Genomic DNA, 20,783 nt, shown 5'->3' with positions numbered 1-20,783 from the left:
CAAAAAGACAAAAAAGTTTGGATAGTCAACGTGGCAGTACTCGGAGACAGCGGAAAAGGAGAGAACAACCGGAGAAGATCACAAAATACAAAGAACGGCAAATGGAAGCAGGGCGACTGTGGCCAAAGAAAGCAAAGGTATAACCAACAGCAATAGGTGCCTTGGGTGCAATCCCAAAAAATCTGGAGCATTCTTTGAACACCATCAGCACTGACAAATTCCCCACCAGTCAATTTCAAAAGGCAGCTTGATTCAGAACAGCTGACATCCTGCAAGACCTTTAAGACCACCAAACATTCACATGTGCCTATCTGAGGTCTTTAGGAAGGTCTCAAGAGGTGGAGAAAAACGCCAAATCCAATCTGAACATCTGGCTGACTGTGCAACGAACCATACTAATCGGGGGTGGGATCCCTACCGGCATAACAACCGGTTCTGTGAGCGGGGTGTGAGTGCAGTACTTGTACAAAACAACTTCTCCTGCAAGCAATCACCGTTTTTTGCTGACGCGTGGCACTCAGCTGTGCCGCGCAAAGCAACTCAGTTAAGAATAAAGGACAGCCAAGAGCCCGGGCAGGTGGGTGGGCTCAACCAAAGAAAAGAAGATCTTTGCAGAGAACTGGTTCAGTGTCAGCTGCTCTTTGGAGCTACCGGTTCTATAGAACCGGGCTGAACCGGTAGAATCCCACCCCCTGGTACTAATACTAATACTTACTGACTACTGGAGAGACCAAACTGGCCTACAAGAAACACCAAATGAAGGACAGAATGGAGGCATGGAAAGATAAAAGTACTACATGGCCAGTACATTAAAAAAAAAAAAATAGCAAGGAAAGCAGATAATAACAAGACCTGGCCATGGCTAAGAGCAGGAAAGTTGAAGAAAGAGACTGAGGGACTAATTCTGGACGCAGAAGACCAAACCTTAAGGACAAATGCATACAAAGCCAGAATTGAGAAGACAGGAACAGACAGGAAGTGCCACCTGGGCAAAGAAAGCTATGGAAACAGTGGACCACCTGGTAAGCCGCTGCAAGAAGACTGCAAAGACTGACTACAAACAGTGGCATGACAAAGTAGCAACAACGGTGCATTAGATTAGAAGATCTGCAAGAAATACTGTTTGCCTGCGAGCAAGAATTGGCGGGACAATAAAATAGAGAAAGTCACAGAAAATGAAGAAGTTAAATTGTTCTGGGACTTTAGAATTCAAATATAATGTAATATCCCAGACTTAACACCTGTCGGTAAGAAAGGCAAAAAAGCTTGGATAGTAGCAGTACCTGGGGACAGCAGAGTAGAAGAGAAAAAACTGGAGAAGATAACAAAATACAAAGACCTACAAATAGAAATAGAACAATTGTGGCAAAGGCAAGCAAGGGTAATACCAATAGTAACAGGCACCTTAGGTACAATTCCAAAACAACTGGAGTGCCCCTTGAACACCACAGGTATTGACAAATTTGCCTTTAGTCAATTGCAGAAAGCAGCTTTACTTGGGACAGCTTCCATCCTACGGCGATATCTGTAACACCGTCAAACATCCAGATCTGGCTATCCCAGGCCCTTAGTAAAGGACTCGATAGGTAGACAAAAATGCCAAACCCAGTCTGAACAGACTATGCAATGATTAACAACAACAATAGTAACAACAATAATAACTGAAGTTCAGAGATTGTGGAGGAAGAAATCCATGGTTGTACAATAGTAATAGGAGCAAAGGGCTGCCTAGATACATGGAAATTTTGACTATCCTGATTTTGCAAAAAAACACCCAAAAACCCACTTTACTCGGAACTGCCTATATAGTCAGACATTACCTTAATAGCTCTTCAGTTCTTGATTAGGACTTGAACTGTTAGATTTTTACCAGTCCCAGATTGTGAATTGAACTGAAGATTAAATCTTAAATAATAATAAAGTACAGGTTTTTTTTTGCGCGAGTCTGCAAGTTATTCAAAAGTAGCTATTAAGGAACATATAAGCCTCGCCCACAAAAAATACAGGCACCTCTTCACTGTTGGAAGATCGGCTTCTGAGTGCAGCAAATCCCAGTTTTTTTCTTGGCATCTCTGGGGAAGCAAGTATCAGCTAGCAGTCCGGGAGAAAGGTCTCTTTATGAAATCACTGAAAAAATTCTGCTTGTCCTTCGCTTTTAAAAGAGCGATAGACTCAAGAACGTCAAAGACAGAAAGATGACCCTGGAAGTTCAAAATATTCAGGGAGGTGTGGGTGGGTTGTACCAACATGCTAGCCTAAGCTAAAATGGCTTTAAAGTAATTGGCAGCTGGGTGTATTGTGGGAAGCAGCTATGATGTTAAGCCATACTATGGTTTACTACTTTGGGCACTGCAGGCCATGTGAACACAGCAATTGTGTTGAAGAATTTGTGTTGAGGTAAAATTTAGGATGTTAAACACCATTAAGGAAGCGAAAAAAGGGTCGGTTTGGTGTAATGATTAAGACACCAGCTTAGAAGTAGGAGATTGTGAGTTCTAGTCCCCCTTAGCCATGAAAGCCAGCTGGGTGACTGAGCCAATCACCAGGAGACAGTGAGTTCTAGTCCCCCCTTAGCCATGAAAGCCAGCTGGGTGACTTTGAGCCAATCACCAGGAGACAGTGAGTTCTAGTCCCACCTTAGCCATGAAAGCCAGCTGGGTGACTTTGGGCCAATCACCAGGAGACGGTGAGTTCTAGTTCCACCTTAGGTATAAAAGCCAGCTGGGTGACTTTGAGCCAATCACCAGGAGACAGTGAGTTCTAGTCCCACCTTAGCCATGAAAGCCAGCTGGGTGACTTTGGGCCAATCACCAGGAGACAGTGAGTTCTAGTCCCACTTTAGGCATAAAAGCCAGCTGAGTGACTTTGGGCCAATCACCAGGAGACAGTGAGTTCTAGTCCCACTTTAGGCATAAAAGCCAGCTGAGTGACTTTGGGCCAATCACCAGGAGACAGTGAGTTCTAGTCCCACTTTAGGCATAAAAGCCAGCTGAGTGACTTTGGGCCAATCACCAGGAGACAGTGAGTTCTAGTCCCACTTTAGGCATAAAAGCCAGCTGAGTGACTTTGGGCCAATCACCAGGAGACTGGGAGTTCTAGTCCCACCTTAGCCATGAAAGCCAGTTGGGTGACAGTGGGTCAGTCACAGTCTCTCTCTCTCAATCCAACTTGCTTCACAGGGTTGTTGTTATGGGGGAAATAGGAGAAGGACCTTCTGGCAGATATGTTTGCCATCTTGAGTTATTTGTAAAAATGATAAAACGGGATAGAAATGACATCACAAATTAAAATCGAGGAGGATCAAATTCTAACACATCCATCTCAAACCTGGGCGCCCCACCGGACAAGGCAGTCTGGGTCATCCCCTACCTTATCCAGGGTCATGTCTGGAAGGTTGGGCGTAGCATCGTTGCTCTCACTCCCCTGCTCAGAGATGGCGTCAGAAGCCTCATAGCCATACAGTGCCAGGAGCTCTTCAAAGGGCATTTCACTATTCTGAGCAACAAGACAGAGTAAGACTTAATTCAGTTCTGGAACTTCCAAATCAGCAACACAATATATATACAGGAACATACAGGTAGTCCTCGACTTTCAACCATATGTTTAGTGACTGCATGGGGCAACATTCATTGAAGAGCTGTCTCGCTCAGCAACAACATTTTGGGCTCAATTGTGGTCACATACAGGTAGTTCTTGAGTTATGACCGGTAGTGCAGCAACTGTTTGAAGTTCTCACAGACCCTCCCAAGGTATTTATGTCGCAGTTCCAAAGCTGACTTTTGCCCCACTTCCTGAACAGAAATCTTAACAAATTAACAGAGTTGGAAGGGACCTTGTAGGTCATCTAGTCCAACCCCCTGCCCAAGCAGGAGACCCTACACCATTCCTGACAGATGGCAGTCCAATCTCTTCTTGAAAGCCTCCAGTGATGGCGCTCCCACAACTTCTGAAGGCAACTTCTGTTCCTTGGGTTGATTGTTCTCACTGTCAGAAAATTTCTCCTTATTTCTAGGTTGAATCTCTCCTGGATCAGTTTCCATCCATTATTCCCTGTCTGGCCTACAGGCGCTTTAGAAAATAGCTTGACCCCTTCCTCCCTGTGGCAGCCTCCCAAATATTATAAGACTACTATGCTGTCTCTCCTGGTCCTTCTCTTCACTAGACTAGCCAGGCCCAGTTCCTGCAGCCATTTTTCCAGTCCCCTAATCATCCTGGTTGCTCTTCTCTGTACTTAAGAGTCTCAACATCTTTTTTTATCTTGTTGTGACCAAAACTGGATGAAATATTTCAGGTGTGGTCTTACCAAGGCTTTACAGAGTGGTATTAGTACCTCACATGATCTTGATTGATTGAATCCCTCTGTTAATGCAACTTAGGGATTGCTTTGGCTTTTTCGGCTGCCACTGCACACTGTTGGCTCATATTTAACTGGTTTAACTGGTTGTCCACTAAGATTCCAAGATCCCTCTCACAGTTACCACTATTCAGAGTAGTATTACTACTCAAGAGCCTCAGTGGCGCAGTGGTTAGAGTGTCCTGTACTGCAGGCCAGTCCTGCTGACTATCAGCTGTTCAAATCGGCTGTTCCCACCAGACTCAAGGTTGACTCAGCCTTCCATCCTTCCGAGGTGGGTAAAATGAGGACCCGGATTGTTGGGGGCAATTATGCTGACTCTGTAAAAACCGCTTAGAGAGGGCCGTAAAGCACTATAAAGCGGTAGATAAGTCTAAGTGCCATTGCTATGCTATTAAGTCTGTTTTCTCCCAATCTACATGTGTACTTTTGGTTTTTCTTGGCTAAGTGTAAGACTTTACTTTTCTCTACATTGAATTTCATTTTGTTAGCTAGGGCCCAGTGTTCAAGTCTGTCAAGATATAGCTGGATCTTGGGCTGTCATCTAGGGTGTTGGCTATTCCTGCCAGCTTAGTACCATCCGCAAATTTGTTAAGTTCCCCTTCTATTCCCTCATCTAAGTCATTCATGAAGAAGATATTGAAGAGTACTTGGTGTCAACTCTTGAAATGACTCTAGTCCAGCTGAAGCTATATTTTTCTTGCTTCGTTTCTTAGTTGCCATACTTATGGGGGAGGGAGGGAATGTACATTAGGGAATGTAGGATATCTTCCTCCAATGTGCCAGACATAACAACAAAAAGGCTCCTGAGAACCAAGGCCAGATCGACGTGTCCTAGCAACTGCTGAGAAGTTCATCACCTGCTTGGTTGGCTAACGTGACACAAAGCGGGGGCGATATTGGACAGTATCTATTCTTTAATCAGACCAAAACTGCAGGAATTATTCAGTGTTGGTTTAACATTTGACCGTGCCGATATGATGTACCCAATTAACAGGATTGTTGAGGAAGCCAAGGCCTCAGTCTTGAATTGGTTGGGAGCATTACTCGGAAACATGATACTGGGCCCACCTTGTGGCTACTTCCCTCCTTGCAGTCACATGACCACATTTTGAACACTTGGCAACCCTGTGAGCCACAGGGGTGCAGTAATTAGAGTGCAGTACTGCAGGGTACTTCTGCTGCCTGCACGGCTGCCTGCAGTTTGGCCATTCGAATCTGACCAGGTTCAAGGTTGACTCAGCCTTCCATCCTTCCAAGATGGGTCAAATGAGGACCCAGATGGTTGGGGGCAATAGGCTGACTCTGTAAACTGCTTGGGGGGGGGCTGTAAAGTGGTATATAAATCTAAGTGCTAAGTGGGAAGATGTAGGAGGGAGGGAGGGAGGGAGGGAGGGAGGGAAGGAGGGAGGGAGGAAGGAAGGAAGAAAGGAAGGAAGGAAGGAAGGAAGGAAGGAAGGACTGTGGTGGCACAGTGGTGAGAATGCAATATTGCAAAGTGACTCTGCCCACTGAGTTCGATTCTGACCGGCTCACTGTGAAGCGGTATATAAGTCTACATGCTATTGCTATTGCTGTTGTGGTGGAATCCTCTGGCTAAAGAGAAAGGGGAATAAAAAGGGAGTTTAGTTTGGAGTTGCTCATGGAAGAAAATGACCGAGGCCAGACTACAGGTAATCCTCAATTTACAACCACAATAGAATCCACTTAGCTTTGCTAAGTGAAACATTTGTTAAGTGAATAGCTAGTCGGACAATATTCTTTTAAACAAATTATCAAGAATCAAGAAACCACTTTGACTGACTCATGAAGTTGTTCTGATTGACACTGGCCAGCGTTTACAGCTGTAAGCGTGACCGTGATTTATGATGTTTCTCCTGAAACCAGAAAAACCGCCAAAAGCAAACAATGATGTTTGCTCAATGATTGCCATGTTCGCCTTATGACTGCAGCATAATGCCAAAATAAGGTCATAAAACCAGATCGCTCATGTGATGATCTGCTGCTTTCATAATCTTCCTTTATTCAAAGAAGATAATATATTTCATTTTTGTTTGGAAATCGCTTCTGGATTTTGTGCTCGTGGGATGGGGGAAAAAAAATGAACGTCTGATTTTGTTTTCGTTTTGCTGGTTAGATAGGTTTGGTACTGTAGAAATGGCTAGTATGCAGGTAGTCCTCGACTTACAACAGTTCATGTAGTGGCCATTCAAAGTTATGGCGACTGAAAAAAAAGTGATTTATGACCATTTTCCCACAGTTACAACCTTTGTAGCATCTCCATGATCATGTGATCAGACGCTCGGCAACTGACTCATATTTATGACAGCTCCACTGTCCGGGGGGGGGATGTCACGTGATCCTCTTTTGCGACCTTCTGACAAGCAAAGTCAATGGGGAAGCCAGACTCACTTTACAACGGAGTTATTGACTTATCAACTGCAGTGATTCAATTAACGGTTGAGGCAAAAAAGGTTGTAAAATGAGGCAAAACTCACTTAACAAATGTCTCACTTAACAACACAAATTTTGGGCTCCATTGTGGTCATAAGTTGAAGACTACCTGTATATGATTGTGCAAAATATAAAAAGGTTGTAAATGTTATTATATTCTACTGTGCTAAAAAGAGTTGGAAGTCAATGCTTCTTTTTTTCCCCTTCCTACCCCATATCTTCTCTTCTTCCCTTTTTCTTCCCCCTAGTTTTCCATTACTTTTGATTTTCCTTTGTATTTTATATTTTGATAAATAAACTAATAAAATTTTAAAAATTGAAAAAAAGTCATCATGACTTACGATTTTAATTGCCAGGCTCAATTATGGTCAGTTTATTTATCTGTATAAATCAGTTAAGGCTATCCGTATAAGAATACACAAGTTTTTAACATGCTCAAAAACTTAAATTGATGACTTCCCTGGGTAAGCCGCAAAGGTGCTTTTTCAAGATACAACTGGACTTTCTTGTTTTTTCTTTGAAGATATTTTGCTTCTCATCCAAGAAGCTTCCTCAGCTCTGACTGGATGGTGGGGAATGGAAGGATTTATACTCCTTGCAGACGTTGTTCATGCTGATCATTTGCATTCTTTCTAGAGAGTCGTTGAGGCCACTTGGAGGTTTATCTGTGTCCTCAGGGTCACCTGAGTGGTGCTTGTTAGGAATGTAAGTCACCTACCAGCTATTTGGGTTAGAAATATATAAACCAGGACAAACATTTGAATACTGTATCTTTAAGAAAATGCAAAACTGTAATTGGGTGTGGTTTCTCAAACGGCCATAAGATGGAGCCAGAAACCTGGTTGTCTTAGTCTTAGTCTCAGAAGAGAGTGTGAGTAAGTCTCTGTTTCCTTCTGTTGGAGAGTATTGCCGTTCCTCCATTCTTCTAATTGACTGATATTCTTGGATTTGATGTAAGTATGATACCGAACTGTTTTTGACACTGGAATTGAAAAACTGACTGTGAATGACTGCTTATTTTGAACTTTGCTTAAACCTTTATTGAAAGTAAAACCCTACATTTACTGTACAGTGTATCTGTGTGCTATGTGTGTATTATTCAAACACTTCTCTCATATATGTCTCCCTGTATGCTCTCATTTTCCTAATAGGGAATTACCTCAACACTGCTCCTGGTTTTTGTAGTCTGCAATTTTTTCCTCTGGGAATCCATTCCTACTCCCACCCCATTCAAAGGGTGTTCATCCCAAATTGTATAGCTAAAAGTCTGTAGAGATTCTCAGTCATCCAAGTCACGGTTGTCCCAAAGGTGTTTTTGTTTTTTTTCAGGAGGCCACTGAACTTTCTTGTTTTTTCTTTTGAAGACATTTCACTTCTTATCCAAGAAGCTTCTTCAGCTCTGACTGGATGGTGGAGAATAGAAGGATTTATACTCCTTGCAGACACAGCTGGTCATTTGCATTCTTTTTAGAAAGTCATTGAGGCCACCTGGAGGTTTATCTGTGTCCTCAGGGTCAACGGAGTGGTGCAAATGGGCGCGGAGCCTTCTTCGAACTGCTAAAAGGACTGTTCTGTAGACTGGAGATAGATGATGTGGTATCCTTCCCCCTCTGGGGAGAGATGGCTGTTCAACTTTGACATAAATGGCCTCTTTGACCCCTCTTTCAAACCAGGTTCCAAGTGGCCTCAACAACTCTCTAAAAGAATGCAAACGACTAGCTTGTCAGCGTTCCAAGTAATAACCCATTGAAAGCAGGACTCTGAGGCAGGTAGATTCCTCTAAGAACATGTTTATTGGATACATATTGGCACAGTCAATGAGAACTAACCCTGAAAGTTCCCACAGTTTTCACCTAATTAAAAGAGTAAAAATCCCCCCTCCCAGGTGTCATCAGTCGCATTGTCCAATGAAGAGGAGCTGGCAGGCTCCTCTCTTCCTTCTAATAGCCATCTGTTACGATGACCTTGGTTCCCACAGGAATTTTTTTTGTTTTGACTGTTAGCTGGGCTACTTCCCCCCTCCCCTTCTTCCTCAGGCTTCATGGCAACTTTGAAGCAGCATAAGATAGCTTCAGCCAGGTTCGCTTCAGGATTGACACAGCTGTCTGCAAGGAATATAAATCCCTCCATTCTCCGCCATCCAGTCAGAGGTGAAGAAATTTCTTGGATGAGAAGCAAAACGTTTTCAAAAGAAAAACAAACAAACAAGAAAGTCCAGTTGCCTCCTGAAAAAAAAACACCTTTGGGACAACCATGACTTGGATGACTGAGACTCTCTACAGACTTTTAGCTATACAATTTGGGATGAACACCCTTTGAATGGGGTGGGAGTAGGAATGGGTTTCCAGAGGAAAAAAATTGCAGACTACAGGAATCAGGAGTACCACTCAGGTAACCCTGAGGATACAGATAAACCTCCAAGTAGCCTCAACATCTGTCTAAAAGAGTGCAAATGACCAGCTATCTGCAAGGAGTACAAATCCTTCCATTTCCCCACCATCCAATCAGAGCTGAAGAAGCTTCTTGGATGAGAAGCGAAATGTCTTCAAAGAAAAGCAAGTCCAGATGCCTCTTGAAAAAAGCACCTTTGGGACAACCCTGACTTGGGTGACTGAGAATCTCCACCGACATTCTCTGGGTAAGCAAAGAAGACGCAAGGATAGGTCTCCAAGCCCCTTACCTGGGCGGCATTGAAACTCTTCTCTATCTCTTCCAAAGGCTTCGCTTTCTCTTCTGCGTGGTCTGGTTCCTCGTCGGCCTCCTCTGCCTTTTCCTGTACTCCGTAGTTCTGGGACAGGATCTCAGCCAGGTTGAATCGGTGGTCAGCTGAGCCCATAGACACCACTGTGTGGATTTGGGGGGAAGGGGGGCAGGGGAGGGAAAAAAAGGCGAACATTAGCCACTTTAGAACTGGATTTTATTTGCTTATTGATAAAATTTATAGGGCGCCCATCTTACCTCAAGGTATAAACCTGAATAAACCGGAAATCTATCTAGATCGGGGTGTCAAACTCGATTTCATTGAGGGCCGCATCAGGGTTGTGTTTGACCACAGGGGGGAGCAGAGGGGGGGCATGGCCAGTTGATATCACTTGTGTCGGGGAGCACCTGTGGTGGCCCAAGTACTCTGCCAGTGAAAATGGACTCCTGAGCTCTGTTTTCGGCTAGGATGGCCTCCTGCAACACTCTCCCAGCAAAAATGGAGCTCGGGACAGCTGTACTGGCAGAGGCACCGCGGCCCGGTCCTTCGCTGTTTCCAGGGAAGCCCTGTAGGCCAGATCTAAGCACCCTGCAGGCCGGTTCCGGCCCCCAGGCCTTGAGTTTGACACCTCTGATCTAGATTATACAGGTAGACTTCGATCTATGATCAAAACTTCCATTGCTGACCAAGACATTTTTTGTGTGGAAAATATTGTAAGTCTTGTTAGGAATGATAGTCACCTAAAAGTTGGGTTGGAAATATATAAACCAGGATAGTTAGTTAAGGCTGTCGTATCTTTAAGAGAATGCTGTAATTGTGATTGGCTGAGGTTCCTCCAACGGCCATAAGATGGAGCCAGAAACCTGGTTTCTTTCTCTTGCATTTCCTGTATTGCCGTTTTGTCTGATCGTCATTCTGCTCAGATTGCTGTGAGTCTTGCAACTGTTAGCAAACTCCGTTTACTGAACTTTGTTTATGATACTTGACTTCGTTTTTGGATTATCCTTGGACTGATTGCTCTGAATACTAACTGCTTTAACCGTGTATGATTTGGACTGTTTGTTGGACTTTGTTTACCCGTTTACTGGAAGTAAAACCTACATTTTACTATTCAGTGTATCTGTATGCTGGTCATTGTTATTCAACATCACTCTCACTATGTTTCCCTGAGCGCACTCATTCTCCTAACAGGGAATACTTCAACAAGTCCCTTTTGTTCAGAGCCATTGTAACTTTGAATGGTCACTAAAGGAATAGTTGTTAGTCGAAGAGTACCTATAGAAGAATCGTGAGGATGAAGCTAAACACAACAATTTATAAAATACAGAAAGCGATGACCAAAGATGGTCTAAGGGAAATTATGCATCTCTGGCAGACAGGAAACCTACATTTGGCAGGCCATGTCAACTCATAAAATAATTCTATGGTCTTTTTAGAGTTGCCAACAAAAAGGGAGGGGGGAGCAGTGTGGCAACTTGCAAAACTGAAATTGCATTCCATAAATGTTTTCAAAGATAGTAATTAGGTGACCAAAGTTTTTGCCAAGCAAAATTCTAACTGGAGAGCATGATTTATGACTCTTGGCTATGGATGTGTCCCATTGGAGGATATGAATTATGATACGTCCAGGGGGTGGGGTGGAAACCAGGGTCAAGGGTGACAATGAATGATGTGTCTCAGAGTTGGCTACATCCAGGCAGTGCTGGAGATGTTAACTCCCAATAAATGCTTTTGAAGTTTTGGAAATTTGGCCCGAGATTCATGAATTAAATTAAATGACAGAATCCTGACAGGCCAACAAAGATTGCGTTTTTCTTGGTATTTATCTATCAACAGGTAGTCCTCAATTTACAACCATTCATTTAGCAACCATTCAAAGTTACAACAGTTCAGGACTGGTCCTCACACCTATGACCACTGCAGCATCCCAATGGTCACGTGATTGCAATTTGCAACCTTCCCAGCTAGATTCCAATGAGCAAACTCAATGGGGTAAGCCGGATTCACTTAATGGCCATGTGATGCACTTAACAACTGCAACGGATATGCTTAAAAACTCTGGCAAAAAAAATTCGTGAACGACACCTAGGACCCGAGGAAGAACAAGAAAGTAGAGACAACCTAAATACAAGAAGCCAAGAGGAACAACTCTCCGGAGAAAAAGAATCTGATTCACACTCTGAACCCCAAAATCTTAGAGAAGAAGGGGAAGGCAACAGACTAAGAAAAAGAGAGCCTAGAATAAGGAATGAAACGAGAAATGCCTCACACAGTCAGTGACACTGATAGAGAAATCACTTTATTTTCAGTCAATATCAATGGTTTAAATTTATCATCAAAAAGAAAACAGATATTTGAGAAACTCAAAAAAACAAAACGCTGACATAACTTGTATCCAAGAAGTGCATATTCCAGACAATCAAGCAGACCTCTTAAAGAATATAAATTTGGTTAAATGTACTTGGCACTTGCAAAAAAAAAAAAAGGGGGGGTGGGGTATTGTAGTATATGTAAAGGATTGGTTGCAACATAAACAAATATACAAAGATCAAGAAAGGAGAATGCTCTTTATAGAAATAAATGTAAATCAGAAAAAGATGTTATTAGTCACAATATAAGCCCCGAATACAAACAAAAAAGACTTTTATAATAGGCTTCACCATAAGATAATAGAATTTGAGTATGCTAATGTATGCATTGTAGGAGACTATAATGCAGTCCCAGACAAAGATAAAGATTATAGAACTTTCCCCCCAAAAAAGGAAAGGAGAATACTCTTCGTCTTTTAATAATATGGTAAGAGAACTTAACTTGAAAGATGTGTGGAGAGAATTAAATCCAAATAAAAAACAATATACTTTTTTTTGAACCCCCACCACTCTTGGTCCAGAATAGGTCAGATATGGATGGACCCTGGGTTAATGGAGAATATTGAAAGGATCGAGATTTTGCCAAATCTATGGGCTGACCATAATCCCATTCAAATTAAATGGAAAGGAAAGAGAAAAAATGGAAGATGGACATTTAACAATACCATATTAAGAGATAAAGAATATATTGAAATGATAAAGAAAGAATTGAACGTATTTTTTGAAATAAACAAAAGAGAACATACCTCCCTACAGAATCTTTGGGATACGGCCAAAGCCTATGTGAGAGGTCTAACTATTGCTTACAGTATAAAAAAGAATAAAGAAAAAAGACAGCAACAAAACATATGGAGGGAGAAACTGAAAGATTTGGAAACAAGTAGACAAAAGGACCCAAACAATTCAAACATTAAGAAAGAAATTGATTTGGTAAAACATAAGATAAATCTAAATGTACAGGAAGATTTGGCCCAAAAAATTAAATTAGCAAAACAAAATTATTTTGAAAATGCAAATAAGCCGGGGAGGTGGTTAGCCCATAAAATTAAAAAAGAACAAGAAAAGAGAACGATCGTAGTTCTCCAAGATCAGGAAGGGAAATTATGCACGCAGATCCAAGAAAAGAAAGAAATTGCTAAGGAGTTTTTTAATGAAATTGTATAAACAGGAAGAAATAGCAGAAGAATATATTGATCAATATTTGAATGAAAAGAACTTGCCTGAAATTACTGATGAAGAGAAACAAAATTTGAATAATAAAATATCTATAGAAGAAATTAGGAAGGCAATTGGAACACAAAAAGCAAATAAGACCCCTGGTCCAGATGGAATTCCTTCGGTATTCTATAAGGAATTCCAAGAAACAACAGAGGAGATATTGGTGGATTTGTACAATGAAGCCCTGGAGAATGCTAATATGCCCAAATCATGGTTGGAAGCATATATTACCCTTATTTATAAAGAACAATCAGACCCACAAAAAATTCAAAACTACAGACCAATATCACTTTTAAATGTAGATTACAAAATAATGGCCATAATATTGGCGGAAAGATTAAAGAGAGTATTAATTAGAATTATCCACACTGATCAGAATGGCTTCCTACCCCATAGGCAAATAAAAACAAATACAAGAACCATTATGGATATATTAGAATATTATGAAGTATAATCAACCAAGACAATGGCATCGATATTTTTAGACGCCCAGAAGGCGTTTGACAACCTGAATTGGAACTTCCTTATTAAACAACTGATAGGCATGAAATTTGGTGAAAATTTTATAGGATTTATTAAGACAATTTATAACATGCAAACCGCCAAAATATTAATAAATGGGGAAAATACAGATACCATAAAGATAAATAAGGGAGTAAGACAAGGCGGCCCCCTAGCTCCTCTATGGTATATATTGGCAGAAGAGACTCTCTTAGTACAAATTAGGCAAAAACTAGAGATTAGAGGACTAAAAATTAAAAAAGAGGAATATAAACTCCAGGCATTCGCCGATGATATGGCATTTATATTAGAAGAACCCTTAGAAGCGAGCCCTATACTACTAAGAGAAACAGAGGAATATGGAAAGGTGGCAGGGTTAAAAATTAACAAAGAAAAAACAAAAGTGTTAACAAAAAACTGTACAAAGGAGCAGAAGGAAGAACTAGCAAATAAATTAGGTATGCAGGTGGTAAATAAAGTAAAATACTTAGGGATCTGGTTGACTGCTAGATGTTCGTTGATTAAAAAAGATAACTATGATAAGTTAATAACGCAAATAGTTAAAGATTTAAATAATTGGGCCAAATTGCAGTTATCGCTATTGGGACGTATTTCGATAGTAAAAATGAATATTTTGCCAAAACTGTTGTTCTTGTTTCAGACAGTGCCAGTCAAGTTGGAAAAGAACTTTTTTGTAGAATTAAACAAATGTATATTTAAATTTATATGGCAGAGGAAAAACCCAGAGTGAAATATAAATTATTATAGGATGCCAAGAAAAAAAGGAGGATTTGGCCTTCCAGATTTTGAATTATATTATGATGCTGCTATAGTAAACTGGCTTAAGGATTGGGTTAAATTAGAAAATAGAAGGCTATTAGTATTAGAAGGTTTTGATCTCCAACTTGGCTGGCATGCCTTCATGTGGGATGGAAAATCTAAATAACATTCATATTTCCAAAGGCACCATGTAAGAAATGTGTTGTTCAATATCTGGGGAAAGATTAAAGAAAACCACTACTCAAAGGTTCCATTGTGGCTATCTACACTGGAAGCAGTCACACATCCAAATGTATTGGATTATGAAAATATTGTCAAGTACAAAGATTTATTATATGATACTGGAGAGCTTAAAAATAGGAACCAAATACAAATTCAAGGAAAGGAGATAGCATGGTGGCCCTTTGCACAAATACAAACCCATTATAAAAAAGATAGAGAACAATTTGGCTTTAATATGATCCCACAAGAATTACCGTATTTGCCGGCGTATAAGACGACTTTTTTGCCCTGAAAAACATGCCTCCAAGTGGGGGGGTCGTCTTATACGCCGGGAGGACTCCGACTCCCACTTCGAGCTTGAGTTGCAGCCGGGAGGGAGGCTGGGGGGAGCGTGTGTGTGTGTGTGTGTGTGTGTGTGTGTGTGTGTGTGGCGGGTGTCACTCGCCACGCGCTGCTAACCTTTCCCCCTCTTCCTTCCTTAGCGGTGTGGGGAGGAGAGGATTCGAAGATCCTCACGTGCGGCGTACTTTTCTTTTTCTTTTGCACGCAGGTTTTGCATGCGGGCGGCTGTAGGTTAAGGATGGGGAGCCCCGGGTGGGTTATCAGGTTTTACGGTGCTTCCAACATGTGCGAACGGTGGGAGAGCGGAGAAGAGAGCGAGCGAGCGCCCGCTGTGTGAAATCCTGCCGTCAAAGCAACACTGGGGGAGGCAGGGTATAAATTTACCAGGTTAATGTAGCAATGGTGATTAATGCCCAGAACATTGTTTGCGGGTATTGGTGTGTGTGTGTGTGTGTGTGTGTGTGTGTGGTGGTGGTGGGGAGAGGTTGTCCTTTGAATGCGGAAAAGTAGGTGTGACCTTGTGTAGGAAAATAAAGAGATCCTTTTTAGCGTGTTTGGCTTCTTTGCCTCCCCTCGTTCGTTTTGACGTGGAGATAATGGCTTTCGGGCGGGAGGGGAAGAAAACGGTAGCTGGATCATTTCAAATTTCACTTACTCTCCTGCCTCACTTCAATATGTCTGAGCGATTCCAGATACTGGAAGACTTTTTGAATGAAAGTGTTACCTCCATTTTTTTTTTTTAAAGAGGGCCACTTGGGGAAAAAAAAAGATTCTAAGGAATTCCTTGTTTCTTGATTAAAGAGAAGGCATTGAATATACTGTTCCTTGGCAGCCTTTTCAGTGTCCGGGTTTTTGGTGTGTGTGTGTGTGTGTGTGTGTGTGTGTGTGTGTGTGTGTGTGAGAGAGAGAGAGAGAGAGAGAGAGATCAGCTGTATTGAGAAGAGAACGTTTCCTGTGTTCTCATTTTATTTACAACATATTTTACGCTTAATGGTAAGCAATGAAAAATATTTTTAAAACTCATTTCTAAACTCCATAGCTATTTGCATATTCTTGGTTCAAAATTGGATTAGCTCATTTCAAAATTGTCCAAAGCAGAAAAGTGCGTCAAAAAAAAAAAAAGTGCAAAAGTGGAAGGTGTGTGGAAGAGGGGGTAGTCTTATATGGCGAGTATATAACAAACTCTATATTTTGAGTGGAAATGTTGGGGGGTCGTCTTATACGCCCAGTCGTCTTATACGCCGGCAAATACGGTAGATAAAATATGGCTAGGGGAGGAAAAGAAAACAATTAGTAAAACATATAAATATCTTTTGGACTACAAATTAAAAGAAGAAACAGTCACAGAATCTATGATAATTTGGGCTAAAAACGTGGGTCATAGTATTGAATTAGATAAGTGGGAACACATCTGGCAAACAAATTACAAATTAACCATGTCAGTCTCGTATAAAGAAAACTTACATAAAATAGTTCATCGCTGGCACCTACCTCCTGCGAGACTGGCTAAGATGTTCCCCAACCTACCACCCAACTGTTGGAAATATAACTACGCACAAGGAACATATTTTCACATGTGGTGGACTTGTCCATGTGCTCAGAAGTTTTGGAGAAATATTAGAAATTGGATTTTAAATATAACAAAACAAAATTTAAAACTTGAACCCGAAACCTTTCTGCTAAGTATGATAGATTTAAACATGGAGAAAAAATATCGATATTTAATTTTGCACATCATAACTGCGGCCAGAATAACCTACACACAAAACTGGAAACTGTCTTCCATTCCTTCAGAGGATATGGTAATTAAAAAAAATACATGAATGTGCTGAGATGGATAGCCTAACCAAATTGTTAAAAAAATAAACAAGATAGTGACTATTATGAAATATGGAACATTTAGTATGAGTGGTTAAAGAAAAGGTAATATTTGATATTTGGATAAGTTGTGGAAATGACAGAAGACGTGCATTTATTCATAAACTATATAGAGAAATTAAAACATTAAAAGAACGAAGGAGTTATTGTAACAAGGCAGATCACGTCAATGATAAAGATAAAGAAAAAAAAATTAACCATGCTCAATATATGCTGTAAAATGTATATTTGTATGTGTATATATATACACATACATATATACATTTGCTACAATTTTATGCTACAACTTTAAAAGCACAACTATAATGACGTGGGAAAATACCCGAACAAAGCTGAATACTATATATATATATATATATATATATATATATATGTATGTATGTATGTATGTATGTATGTATGTATGTATATGTATATGTATATGTATATGTATATGTATATGTATATGTATATGTATACGTATACGTATACGTATACGTATACGTATATATATATATATGTTATTCAGCTTTGTTGGGTATTTTCCCACGTCATTATATTGTGCTTTAAAGTATAAGCAACAGCAGAATCTCATCTGCCATCATCAGGCTTCTGTATTGTGTTCGTCTGTGATTCAGACTTTTACAGTGGTTTCAGTTTTAAATTTGGGGCTAGCCTACTGCTGTGCCAGAATGGTTTTTTCTTCCAACCAATCAGGATGAAGAAAAAACCATTCTGGCACAGCAGTAGGCCAGCCCAAATTTAAAACTGAAACCACTGTAAAAGTCTGACTCACTGAGATGAACACTATACAGAAGCCTGATGATGGCAGATGAGATTCTGCCAAAACGTTGCTACAACTTTAAAAGCACAACTATAATGACGTGGGAAAATACCCGAACAAAGCTGAATAACATACATACATATATATATATATATATATATATATATATATATATATATATATATATATATATATATATATAATATATATATATACATACATATACATATACATATACATATACATATACATATACATATACATATATATATATATATATATATATATATATATATATATATATATATATATATATATATATATATAAAATTGATTTGTCTGTTTTAAATGTATGTCAAATAAATGTTTTTTCTAGAATAAAAAAAAAAAAACTCTGGCAAAAAAGTCATAAAATCGGCTGTGACTCACTTAACAAACACAATGCTCAGCAATGGAAATTCTGGTCCCGACCATGGTCGTAAGTTGAGGACTACCTGTAATTCTTACTTTTGGTGGAGATAAAAGCTGGTTGGGCAGCTCCAAAGTAAATCAGCCCACATTTACAGCTAGCTTGAAAGGTACAAACCAGTAATTTCACTGGGTGTAGATTTGGTCTACAGTGTTTCAGTATTTTTTGATGGATTCGCAGCAAGTTGGTTGCAGAGATGAAGAACCAAAGCAGTATGGCCAATAAAGCACACTTGGCCAATAAAGCATTCATTCATTCATTCATTCATTCATTATCAGGAGGAATATTAATGAACAATCATAATTCAAAATTAGGGAAGAACAATGATTCAAAAAGTCCAGTCTTATGTCTGGAAGGTCCCTTTACCTGCCGTGGTATGAAGATTGGATCGCCCAGAACATAAGTTATGTGCAGGATAAGGCACGATCCTTGGGCTTTGCCTCCCAACCGAGGCCTTTAAAGGAAAAAGAAAATGAGTTATTTCACAATTCATATTTATATGACGTAGATTTAAACTTTGCCTTTCTGCAAAAGAACTGTGAATGTTTCCTAGCTTATGCTGTACTAAATTTCTCAGTTGTGCTAGTCGTCATCTTCAAGATCATGTAAAGTATTAGCACTGCTTTATAAAAAGCCTTAGTAAGACGACACTTGGAACACACAGTTTTGGTCACCACAATATAACAAAAGATGCAGAGACTCTAGAAAAGAGTGCAGAAAAGAGCAACAAAGGAGACTGGAAGCTTAAATGTACAAAGAACAGTTGAAGGAATTGGGTGTGTCTAGTTTAATGAAAAGAAGGATTTGGGGCAGGGGTGGTATTCAGCAGGTTCTGACCAGTTCTGGAGAACCGGTAGCGGAAATTTGGAGTTGTTCGGAGAACCGGCAAATACCACCTCTGACTGCCCCCTCCCGCCCCAATCTATTCTCTGGCACCCGAGGCCCAGCTGATCAGCTGGGTCTCCTTTGGTTGCCCTGCACAGGAGAATGGAGCTGGAAAGCAGGTTAGTGGAGTGGGGAAGGAATGGGGATTTTGCAGTATCCTTCCCCTGCCACGCCTACCAAGCCATGCCACGCCACGCCTACCAAGCCAAGCCCACAGAACGGGTAGTAAATTTTTTTGAATCCCCACCACTGATTAGGGGTGACATGATAGCAGTCTTCCAGTACATATTTGAGGGGCTGCCACAAAGAAAAGGGGGTACACCTATTCTCCAAAGCACCTGAAGGAATGGATGGAAAGTAACCAAGGAGAGAGCCAACCTAGAATTAAAGAGAAACTGTGAGGTGAGGACAAATAACCAGGGGAACAGTTTGCCTCCAGAAGTTGTGGCTGCTCCATCGCTGGAGGTTTTTAAGAAGAGACTGGACAGCCCCATGTCTGGAATAATATAAGGCCGTGATGGTGAACCTATGGCACGCGTGCCACAGGTGGCACGCAGAGCCATTTGTGCGGGCACATGAGCTCCAGGCAAACTTATCCGCACTGTGCATGCATGTGCCTCCCAGCTGATTTTCGGCCCGTTTGAGGCCTTTTTCGGCCTCCCGGAGGCTCGAGGGAAGCCTCTGCAGCCTTTGGAGGCTGAAAAACAGGCCTGTTTCATCACTTCCTGTATTTCCGGAAATACCGGAACTGACAAAACGGTCCCATTTTTCGGCCTCCAAAGGCTGCAGAGGCTTCCCTTGAGTGTCTGGGAGGCCGAAGAAAGGCCTCAAATGGGCCGTAAATCAGCTGGGAGCTGCAGTGCAGGTAAGGGGGCGGCGAGAGGGAAGGTGATCACGCGTGCATGCGCAGGGGACGTGGGGGGCCTGCGTGTATTGTCTTCTGGGTGCTGGCTTGCGTGTGCGCATGTGCATGCGCAATTTTTGGCACAGGAGCCCAAAAAGATTAGCCACCACTGGTATAGGGTCTCTTGCTTGAGCAGGGGGTTAGACTAGAAGACCTCCAAGGTCCCTTCCAGCTCTATTATTCATGGACTATTGTTTTTCAGTGGCATTCTTCTAAATTTGATGGCCTCTGGATGGTTTAAACTAGAGCAGTGATGGCGAACCTTTTTGTTGTGGTGTGCCGAAAGCGCGCGCATGCCAGCACCCACAATGTAATGTCCCCCCATGCATGCAACCCCCCCCCCTTACCTGCACTGTGCATGGGCGTGCCTCCCAGCTGATTTTTGGCTCGATTGAGGCCATTTTCACCCTCCTGGGGGTTCGAGGGAAGCCTCTGCAGCCTTTGGAGGCTGAAAAACGGGCCCATTTCGGCACTTCTGGTTTCAGCAGTTCCAGTTTTGGCACTTCCGGTATTTCTGGAAGACCCGTTTTTCGGCCTCCAAAGGCTGCAGAGGCTTCCCTCGAGCCCCCGGGAGGGCGAAAAAGGCCTCAAACAGGCCAAAAATCAGCTGGGAGGCACGTGCATGCACAGTGCAGGTAAGTTTGCCTGGGGCTCACGTGCCCGCACAAATGGCTCTGCGTGCCACCTGTGACACGCGTGCCATAGGTTCGCCGTCACGGAACTAGAGCTACCATCATTCCCAGCAACACAGCAGCTGGGATGATAGGAACTGTGGTGCAATGTATTTATTTGGACCAGTTACTCTTTCTCAGCTCAACCCCCCTCACAGGGTTGTTGTTGCAGGGAAAATAGAAGGAGAAAGGTGGATTGCCGCCTTGAGTTACATGTAAATATAATAAAGGCAGAGTACTCGTTGTTCTGTCTCACCTGTATCCACAGGTGA

At 41.5% G+C, this 20,783-nt stretch overlaps 1 protein-coding gene across 1 annotated transcript in view; it reads right to left on the bottom strand.

The window, feature by feature from the left end:
• Nucleotides 1-20,783, bottom strand: part of MIER2 (MIER family member 2) — an 84,754-nt gene that overhangs the window by 40,989 nt on the left and 22,982 nt on the right. The window contains 3 exon segments of the mRNA XM_026687083.2: nt 3,370-3,495; nt 9,489-9,652; nt 18,418-18,505. Coding sequence (XP_026542868.2) covers nt 3,370-3,495; nt 9,489-9,652; nt 18,418-18,505 — 378 coding nt within the window.

This window comes from Notechis scutatus, chromosome 1, assembly GCF_049901735.1.
Source record: "Notechis scutatus isolate UNSWTSFEM ecotype Mainland chromosome 1, rNotScu1.2, whole genome shotgun sequence".
NCBI classification, from domain to species: domain Eukaryota; kingdom Metazoa; phylum Chordata; class Lepidosauria; order Squamata; family Elapidae; genus Notechis; species Notechis scutatus.
This window is presented reverse-complemented; position numbering and strand designations above follow the sequence as displayed.